General features: G+C 52.6%; 1 protein-coding gene across 1 annotated transcript in view; it reads right to left on the reverse strand.

The window, feature by feature from the left end:
• Window positions 1–1,905: 1,905 nt before the first annotated feature.
• BACE2 (beta-secretase 2) overlaps window positions 1,906–11,267 on the reverse strand; it is a 101,137-nt gene continuing 91,775 nt past the window's right edge. The window contains 1 exon segment of the mRNA XM_075593708.1: window positions 1,906–3,549. Within this exon segment, the coding sequence (XP_075449823.1) occupies window positions 3,302–3,549 (248 nt within the window). The 3' untranslated portion in view covers window positions 1,906–3,301.

Consider the following 11,267-nt stretch of genomic DNA (forward strand, 5'->3'; position numbering starts at 1 on the left):
CAAGACAGCCTTAGAAAAGAGGAGACAGATTTTGCCAACTAGGATTTTAAAAGGGGGTGGGCTTGGGGGGCAATTTAGCAGCATAAATGGTAAGGTTTCTTCAATATAAAGTAACACCCCTCCTCCTCTCTTTGTCCTATCTTTCCTAGAAATGGTGTGGTGCCAGGCTGACAGCTGAGTCAGTTCGCACACAGCCAGACAATCCCAAAAATGTCATTTGGAAACAAAATCTGTATTCTGCATTGTAATTTAAGACCGGCATAACGTAGTTTTGGGAGCGTTCATTCATTAAACAAACGCAAGTCTTTCCACAATGCGATTAACCAGATTGCTTCTACGATGTGTTACAATGGACACAGTTGTATTAAACTCGTACGCTGGCTGGACAGCTGAGGCATTCAGATGCCCGTTATGCCAGCTCAGGCCACATTTCTCTTTTTTCCTACCCAGTAATATAGAGGATTAGAGGTGGGCGCAAGATATGTCATGTCATTGATGTACGTCTGCACCATGTTAACCGCCCTTGCTCCAATCTCCTCCTCGGTTTGTGGCCTCATATGCACCACATTAGAACGTGTCAACATGTCCCACGGGAACCACCTTAGCTGCTACTATTGACACTACCATGATCACGCCCTTTGCCCTGCTTTGACTAGGTGTTTGGGTACCACTTGAGGTAAATGCGTAACCGTCTGCTACTACTACACCAGGAGTACCCCTATGCATAGTACTACTCCCCAGTGATGGTTGTGCGCTCTGTGCTCACTGGTGTGTTGAGTGTTGGTCACCCAGTCAAGAGATAGGTCTGCTAACTCTAGCCAATCACTTTCCTTCTCTGTCAACGCTTGAACTCTAGACACAAGTTTATCCCTGCACTTTTCTACTGTCACCTTCCCCCTAAGAACACAATCTGCCATTTGCTCGTTGAAGCGAGGGTCTCGAAAAGGTGCCCTGGAGATGTTCCTGCATCGCTTTAACATATACGGGGGCTTTTGCAGCATTTGGAAATGGCTGTAACACCCTCACTTAATATGGTCATCACCACTCAGACCAAGAACTTAAAAGACATTCTTCTAGGGAGTGAGGGACCCCCCCTATTAAATGAGATTGAGCGAATGAAGCAATGATTGCGTTCTGAATATATCCCGAGATTTGAATACTTCATAGAATTACAACTATCTACAGATCGGAGCGGAGTTCTTGGTTGTGTTAACCATAAAACAATATAAATGATAGGCTCTGGAATATTTGACCACCCAAATAAATGCTTTTTTAATTTAAAGTTGATCGCAGCATATAAGCATCATTTGGGTACAGTCACAAAGCACCAACGCAGCTAATGGGAGTGCATTACCCTGCATCGTCGCTTAGAGAATTCCATTGCTATCCTGTTCATCTCGGTTTTAAAAAGAGTATAGTCTGACCACCATGGACATTGTTTTATTACACCTTGTGAGGCAGAGTCTGGAGATGGCTCAACAAGTGTGCCCACATCAATCAATCATCAAATACTCTGGGTTTTATCATTCAGTGCCCACAATCACTTACCAACTTTGTGAATAGTACTTGTGTATTATCGTCAGAATCAGGGATGCTCAACTCCAGTCCTCAAGATGCCCCAACAATTCAAGTTTTAAGGCTATCCAGGATTCAGCACGGATATCCCTAATATCTAGCCTGTTGGGGAAGGGGGTCTTGAGGACTGGAGTTGAGCACCACTGATCTAAATAACGAGAACTTTCAGATCTAGTCACTAATTTCTTTTTGCCTTACAGGTGAAGAGGTCCACGAATGAAAATAATACTTTCTGAACGAGGATCACAAAGAATGATGGAACATTCTCGAAAGAAAAAGCATCTGGGTTGATGTTGCACAGGTAAAAAACGGACACATCGAAAAGCTGAAGATGGAGCAGAAAACCTTTTTTAATTGTGTGTCCAGCTTCGGTTGCAAACATATTGGAATACATACAGTAAATGAAATAACTAAGGTAAACATCACCCCCCATATGTAAAACAGTTTTCATACATTTATGATATGCTCCGTGAGAAAGGATTTATAATCAGACACTGGAATGATGGAAGGAGAAATTAAGGCACTTGTGTTAGCAAGGCTCAGAAACCTGCCCAAAAATATCCCATCAGACTGCATCACTCGTACATTTGTAAATACCTACATTAAATGAGAGATCAAAGCAGCATCAAGAAATAATGTTATACGGGTTATTTTATACATCTCTTAATTATCTAGCACATTCAAACCCATTCTGTGTATCAAAGGATACCATCAACCAGATCATCCTATATACAGACGCAGCAGGACTTCTTGTATCCTGCACCATGGCTAGCTGTGCGACCATGACGCCAAAAGGATCGTTGCCACGGGGCGTCCGATCCGGAAGCATGGAACCGGCCGCAGCGATGACGCGGCAGCACTATTTCCGGAGCCGCGACTCCGGAGAGCAAGTCCTGCTACATCTGTATTTCTGGGGTGCACTCTCTAAAGCTCAGCACGTTACAGATGTGCGCAAGTGGTTCCTCATGTAACGGAATTGGAAATAAGTTATAGGAGTTTAGTTGCCATTAATGGTTCACACACTTACGATGCTAAAGGTCCCTGAAGTGGTGATGACCTGGTGTCTGCTGTAAGTGCTCTAATGCAAATGAAAATACATAGGAATGAAGGAGTTCATGGAAATCACCTCCATGGATACAGTACATCCTCAAGGAAGTCACTATTGGCTTTATTCTACTGCGCTATCACATGGCAAACACCTCCGGTGCTACCATGGGTCTCAAGTATAAGACGTGTCTTATTCATGTTGTCAACACTTATGTTACCTGATCAAATTTGTTTTTGAGAGATAATGAATACAATTCTGAAACGCTAATAGTACATTTGGGATTAGAAATACCAAAGATGAAAGCCTGAGATGCAGAGCATAGTTGAACCTGGTGGTTGTGAATATTCTCCAAGACTTGAGGCTGCCAAACAGATCTGCGACATTCAGCACATTTAATGGCAAACCATATACAAAGCAGCTGGTTAAAGGATACGGGGTTCAGTATTATCCTGGGCTTGCTCTGTTGTAATCTACAATTCAAGTTTTAAGAGATCCGGAGGGATAATAAAAAATTGTGCCATCATTGATTTGAAACAAAAGGACAGTGCAGCATGATCCATAAGGCCTCAGCTCTGCCGTAAACGTGAAGCCCCCCAGCAGCGCAGAATAAGGGGGCGAGAAGGTTCCATTCCCTGTGGCTGCTGTTGGGTGCAGTCTGTACATTTTCAGCCACGAAAATCATTTCCAGCGATGGCGCACCAAGGAGGAGGCATCGTTAACCGCTTCGGCGTCTCCCGGGTGATGCCGGTTTGGCAGAAGCAGCAATATAACGAGTACCAACAGAATGATACCACAAAAACTCATAAGCGCGTAGGATATAATCCACATGATCGGCTCCCTGAAGGGGTTCCTGGCTATGCAGTTGCTCGACACATCCAACGTGCTGAACGGCCCCGAGATCTCCGCCACAGTGACACCAGCCACCTCTGAAAGCAGAATAAAGACAGGAATACACGGCGTTATGAATCTGTACAGAGAGCAGTTTACCACATGAGGATCCATTAGACCTGCACAATAATGAAAGTCCTGGGAGTTGCTCTCTTATTGCCCCTTTGTATCCTGATCTCTTACATCTAGCAGCAGTTTTAATGATATGTTAATGTCAAATAACACTGTAGTTTGGGGGGGGGGGGAATAAAAATGTCTGATGCAGTGTTTTATAGAAGTGGTCCGATCATTAAATCAGAGCAACTGCTGCAGCATTATCTGTTCTGTTTGGAGTTGGACTGAGACAGATGATTTTACATTGTGAGAAGTTGTGCAGCTTGGGATGGTTCCCGGAGAAAGTGACGATTTAATGGCTTTTCTGACACTTATTCGATCAATACGATAATGATGCACGTGCCTGAGCTTTTCAGACCAAGGGCCCTCCTGTTTGCAAGCACTGTACTTTCTCCTCGGGTTATACTGGGCAGGCACCACGTGTATTTATGAAAATGTTTAGATAATCCTTTTTAACAGACAAGCGGATAACCTCCATTCACAGGTTATTTACATCATTGTAAAAGGAGGGGTTGTGGGTTAGGAACACCTTAAAAGCAATATCTGAAACGTAAATAGTAAAAAAAAATGTGTATATATGTATGTATACACAGACATGTATACAGACATGTATACAGACACATACAGACAGACACAGACAGACACAGACAGACACAGACAGACAGACACACACACACACACACACGTTTGCAAAAGTTTTCACCCCTACCAATAATGTCACAAGTTGTTGATTTTCAAATAGAGTACAGTATATGCATTTCTTCAAACGAGCTGTTTTTATTCAAAGCTGCAGCGCTGTAGTGGTTAAATTGAACACTTCTGTAAGGAGGGGGTTACACAGTAACAAGTGGTTCCGTAAGCATTCAGCCCCTTACATCAGTACCTGGAAGAAGCACCTTTTGCAGCTATTGCTGCCAAGTCTTTTTGGATTGGTCTCTATTAGCTTTGCACAGTAGGACGGTGACGTTTTTGCCCATTCTTCATGGGAAAATTAATCCAGTTCTGATAAGTTTGTTGGGGATCGTCGATAGACGGCAATCTTCAAGTCTCGCTATAAATGTTCAATTGAATTTAAGTCACGAACTTCGGCTGGGCCACTCAAAAACGTGAATTATTTTCTTGTTCTAAAACTCCAGTGGCACGCACACACACACACCCGCGCACACACACACACACCGCGCACACACACACACACACACCGCGCACACACCATAATTTGTGTTTTTATGATGTACACTAGGAAACTTATTTGACCGTAGGTTAGGGGTGGGCAACTCCAGTTCTCAAGGGTCACCAACAGGTCAGGTTTTAAGGATATCCTTCAGCACCAGTGGCTCAGTCAAAGACGGAGCACCCTGTGCTGAAGCAGGGATATCCTGAAAATCTCACCTGTTTGTGGCCATGAGGACTGCAGTTGGCCACCCCAGCTGTAGCCTCTCATCTGTGAGATCACTGAAATCTTCATGCACGTTTGTCATTGTGGAGACCGGTACAATCAGCTGTTCTGTGTCACGTGATTTCCAATGGTTGCTCAACGCAAAACTTTAGAGGCCAGTTTTGAAAGAAATCCACTAGGTGGCTCCACTCACACATTATATAAATTATGCTGGGTAAAAAAAATAAAGTGACAACCCCCTTCCCCCTGCATACAGTGAATACAGATCCCACGTGAGCACATTCACGTGTCTCAGACAGGTCTGCACCTAGGTGGCTCCAAACGTCAGTTTATCCCCTCGTAGCACGTAACAGGAGAAATGCAGTAACACAATGCTGGTAATCTCAAACACCAATGCAAGAGGTTAGTTCATGCATAGTACCCAATCTCTACAAACGCTTTGGGGACGTAGACGATTGGCATCACTAGGCATTGCATTAAAGACTAAACTAGGTGACATTAGGAAGCCGGGAGCAGCAGCAATTGGCATAAATAAGACAATGAATTGCTTGATAAGACACTGGAGTAGCCTAATGACTATTATAGAACAAAGTAAATGCAGCATGCAACCCAGCGGTCTATACAAGAACATGTTATTGTAGTATTAATCTGGCCACAAAGGTTTATCTGCACACTTCATTGATAATCTTGTGCAAAGCAATTGATCGCATACCAATAATTACACTGTTCAAGATATTTTCTTCTACGTACACTGCCATATTCACTATACGGAATAATCCGAATAAAATACTATAAAAAAAAGTACTAATAGTTCATGAAATGAAATAAGGACGTCAACATATTTGAAAAACATATTTCTCCAACTGAGAACGTGACGTGACTAGCATTAACCGGGAAATATTGTCTGTACTATAGTACACCTTTCGATTTCACCTGATATCTTATACTATATTAGTGAAAGCACTGTATGTTTGCCTGCATGCATGCATGCCTGCCTGCTGGATGTCCGGTGTCCCTAGGGGAAATCTCATTGGTCCCTTGGGCCGCCCCCGCACACCTCTCATTGGCCTGAGGCGGAGTGACGGCCCAAAGGACACACAGGGACAAAAACACACACACAGGGATATACACACACACGGACACACGGACACGGACACACGGACACGGACACACACACACACGGACACACGGACACACACACACACACACACACAGTAGGGGGGGGGTGTACATTAGCAGCATGTATAACCCGGGGGGGGGGGCCCTCACATACCCGCCGGAGCCTCCGCCTCTTCCTCCCCGAAATCAGCCTCCCCCCCCCCCGGCGCCGCTACAGTCAGCGGAGGAGCGAGTGCCCGGGACACAGCGGGGGAGCGGCCACAACAAGCTGCCTCCCGCCTCAGTTCCACGTGGGAGCGGCCGGACGGGTGAGTGAGCGGCCTTCACCCACCCCTCACCCCCCTTCAAATCACCTCCCCTCCACCCCCCCCCCCCCGGCGCCGCTACAGTCAGCGGAGCGAGCGAGCGCCCGGGACACAGCGGGGGAGCGGCCACAACAAGCTGCCTCCCGCCTCAGTTCCACGTGGGAGCGGCCGACGGTGAGTGAGCGGCCTTCACCCACCCCTCACCCCCCTTCAAATCACCTCCCCCCCCCTTCACCCACCCCTCACCTCACCCACCCCTCACCCCCCTTCAAATCACCTCCCCCCCCCCCCCCCCGGCGCCGCTACAGTCAGCGGCGAGTGCCCGGGACACAGCGGGGGAGCGGCCACAACAAGCTGCCTCCCGCCTCAGTTCCACGTGGGAGCGGCCGGACGGGTGAGTGAGCGGCCTTCACCTCCCTCACCCCCCTTCAAATCACCTCCCCTCCACCCCCCCCCCCCCCCCGGCGCCGCTACAGTCAGCGGAGTGAGCGAGCGCCCGGGACACAGCGGGGGAGCGGCCACAACAAGCTGCCTCCCGCCCTCAGATCCACGTGGGAGCGGCCGACGGGTGAGGGAGCTGCCGAACGGGTGAGTGAGCGGCCGGACGGGTGAGGGAGCGGCCTTCACCTCCCCACACCCCCCTTCACCTCCCCTCACCCCCCTTCACCTCCCCTCACCCCCCTTCACCTCCCCTCACCCCCCCTTCATCTCACCTCCCCTCACCTCCCCTCACTCCACTTCCCTTCCACCTCCCTCCACCCCCCCTTCACCTCCCCTCACCCCCCCTCCACCCCCCTTCACCTCCCCTCCACCCCCCTTCACCTCCCCTCCACCCCCCTTCACCTCCCCTTCACCCCCCCCACCCCCTCCCCTTCACCCCCCCCACCTCCCCTTCACCCCCCCGACCTCCCTTCACCCCCCCCTCACCCCCCCTTCAAATCACCTCCCCTCCACCCCCCCCCCCCCGGCGCCGCTACAGTCAGCGGAGTGAGCGAGCGCCCGGGACACAGCGGGGGAGCGGCCACAACAAGCTGCCTCCCGCCTCAGATCCACGTGGGAGCGGCCGGACGGGTGAGGGAGCTGCCGAACGGGTGAGTGAGCGGCCGGACGGGTGAGGGAGCGGCCTTCACCTCCCCACACCCCCCCTTCACCTCCCCTCACCCCCCTCACCTCCCCTCACCCCCCTTCACCTCCCCTCACCCCCCTTCATCTCACCTCCCCTCACCTCCCCTCACTCCACTTCCCTTCCACCTCCCCTCCACCCCCCCCTCCACCCCCCCTTCACCTCCCCTCCACCCCCCCTTCACCTCCCCTCCACCCCCTTCACCTCCCTTCACCCCCCCCACCTCCCCTTCACCCCCCCACCTCCCCTTCACCCCCCCCCGACCTCCCCTTCACCCCCCCCACCCTCCCCTTCACCCCCCCCCCACCTCCCCTTCACCCCCCCTTCACCCCCCCCACCTCCCCTTCACCCCCCCCCACCTCCCCTTCACCCCCCCCCACCTCCCCTTCACCCCCCCCACCTCCCCTTCACCCCCCACCCCCCCTTCACCTCCCCTCCACCCCCCCTTCACCTCCCCTCCAACCCCCCTCCACCCCCCCCTTCACCCCCCTCACCTCCCCTCCACCCCCCTTCACCTCCCCTCCACCCCCCCCTTCACCTCCCCTCCACCCCCCCTTCACCTCCCCTCCACCCCCCCCTTCACCTCCCCTTCACCTCCCCTCCACCCCCACCTTCACCCCCCCTTCACCTTCCTTCACTCCCCCCTTACAACCTCTCACCACCTCCACCCCCCTTCCACCTCCCCCACCCCCCTTCCCAACTCCCCACCACCTCCCCCCCCCTTCCCACCACTCCCCCCACCCCCCCCCCTTCCCACCACCTCCCCCCCTTCCCCCCCCTTCCCACCACCTCCCCCGCAACCCCCCCCCCTTCCCACCACCTCCCCCGCACCCCCCCCCCCCTTCCCACCACCCCTCCCCCACCCCCCCCCTTCCCACCACCTCCCCTTCCCCCCCCCCACCTCCCCTTCCCCCCACCCCCCTCATTCCCACCGGCGCCGCTACAGTCAGCGGAGCGAGCGAGCGCCCGGGACACAGCGGGGGAGCGGCCACAACAAGCTGCCTCCCGCCTCAGATCCACGTGGGAGCGGCCGGACGGGTGAGGGAGCGGCCTTCACCTCCCACACCCCCCTTCACCTCCCCTCACCCCCCTTCACCTCCCCTCACCCCCCCTTCACCTCCCCTCACCCCCCTTCATCTCACCTCCCCTCACCCACCCCTCACCTCCCCTCACTCCACTTCCCTTCCCTTCCACCTCCTCCACCCCCCCTCACCTCCCCTCCACCCCCCCTTCACCTCCCTCCACCCCCCTTCACCTCCCTCCACCTCCCCTCCACCCCCTTCACCCCCCCCCACCTCCCCTTCACCCCCCCCCCACCTCCCCTTCACCCCCCCACCTCCCCTTCACCCCCCCCCACCTCCCCTTCACCCCCCCCACCTCCCCTTCACCCCCCCCCCTCCCCTTCACCCCCCCCGACCTCCCTTCACCCCCCCCCCCACCTCCCCTTCACCCCCCCCCCCCACCTCCCCTTCACCCCCCCCCCCCACCTCCCCTTCACCCCCCCCCCCACCTCCCCTTCACCCCCCCCCCCACCTCCCCTCACCCCCCACCCCCCCTTCACCTCCCCTCCACCTCCCCTCCACCCCCCCCTTCACCTCCCCTTCACCTCCCCTCCACCTCCCCTCCACCCCCCCCTTCACCTCCCCTCCACCCCCCCCTTCACCTCCCCTCCACCCCCCCCTTCACCTCCCCTCCACCCCACCTTCACCCCCCCCTTCACCTTCCCTTCACTCCCCCCTTACAACCTCTCACACCTCCACCCCCTTCCCACCTCCCCCACCCCCCCTTCCCAACTCCCCACCACCTCCCCCCCTTCCCCCACCTCCCCCCCACCCCCCCCCTCCCTTCCCACCACCTCCCCCCCCCTTCTCACCACCTCCCCGCAACCCCCCCCCTTCCCCACCACCTCCCCCGCACCCCCCCCCTTCCACCACCTCCCCCCCTTCTCACCACCTCCCCCGCAACCCCCCCCCCTTCCACCACCTCCCCCGCACCCCCCCCTCCCACCACCTCCCCCCCACCCCCCCTTCCCACCACCTCCCCCCACCCTCCCCTTCCCACCACCTCCCCCCCACCTCCCCTTCCCCCCCCCCACCCCCCTCCTTCCCACCACACACACACACATGTGTACACACACACATGTGTATACACACACATGTGTATACACACACATGTGTACACACACACATGTATACACACACACATGTATACACACACACACACGTATACACACACACACACGTATACACACACAAACATGTGTATACACACACAAACATGTGTATACACACACACACACACACACACACACACACACACACACACACACACACACACACACACACACATACAATGTATACACACAAACATGTATACACACACACAAACATGTATACACGTGTATACACACATGTGTATACACACACACGTATACACACACACGTGTATACACACACACAATATATACATACACACAATGTATACACACACACGTGTATACACACACACACGTGTATACACACACACACGTGTATACACACACACACGTGTATACACACACACACGTGTATACACACACACACGTGTATACACACACACACGTGTATACACACACACGTGTATACACACACACGTGTATACACACACACACACATGTATACACACACACGTGTATACACACACACACGTGTATACACACACACACACGTGTATACACACACACACGTGTATACACATACACACACACGTGTATACACACACACACCCCAGCACCACCACATCAGCACACCGGTATCCCATGCCCCCCCAGCACACTGGCATTCTCGCCTCCCCACCATTCCCAGCCCCCCATCAACACCATCAGCACCCACACATCGCCACCTTTGCACCTCCCCCATCGGCACACCCACATCCGCACCCCCACATCAGCACCAAACCCTCCCAAATCAGCACACCAATACAATCACCATCAGTACAGCCACAGCAGCACTACCACCGCACATGGGCCGCGTGGACCACTCCCCACCCAAATGCCACACCCACACCACAAACATCCCGGGCAACGCCGGGGCTCTCAGCTAGTGCAGCAATAAAAGGAACAGTGCCTACAAAAGGCAAGTGAATTCCTCCCAATAACTGTACCTAATTTACGCATCAAAGCTCATTCTAGGACTCCAAGTATTTAAAGCTGCCGTTCGAGCTGTCGTTTAAAATAATAATAATAATAATAATTTCATTCAATATGTGCATCAATACAATGTGCACACTGACCAGTGATTAGCTAAGTTGCCAATCGATCCTGTAATTGATCGCTGAATCAGGGCTTATTTAATTCACTGTTAGGGCAGCACAATAGTACCCAGGATGCAAAGTTCTGTGTGGAAGATCATGTGACCAGGCAGGCACTAGATACAATTGGTGCACTGCTAGAGAGAGGACAGGGCTCGAGAGCCAGAGCCTTTCTCAGAAGAGGAAGGGGGTGTGACTCTGTAAATGGTTTCTATATAAACAAAAATGCTTGTTACATTAGAATACATTAAAAATGTCTTTAAAAATTGAAGAAGAAAAAAATGCTACAAGTATTTTCTCATAGTACAGAACAGATTTATTAAAAGAAATCACATGTAGGATATTGCTTGGTCTGCAGCTGTAATAAGGTGGTTTCCCTTCCTTTAGTTCCCTCCTCCTTTGTGATGTCTG

This window comes from Ascaphus truei, chromosome 3 (genome assembly GCF_040206685.1).
Source record: "Ascaphus truei isolate aAscTru1 chromosome 3, aAscTru1.hap1, whole genome shotgun sequence".
NCBI classification, from domain to species: Eukaryota; Metazoa; Chordata; class Amphibia; order Anura; family Ascaphidae; genus Ascaphus; species Ascaphus truei.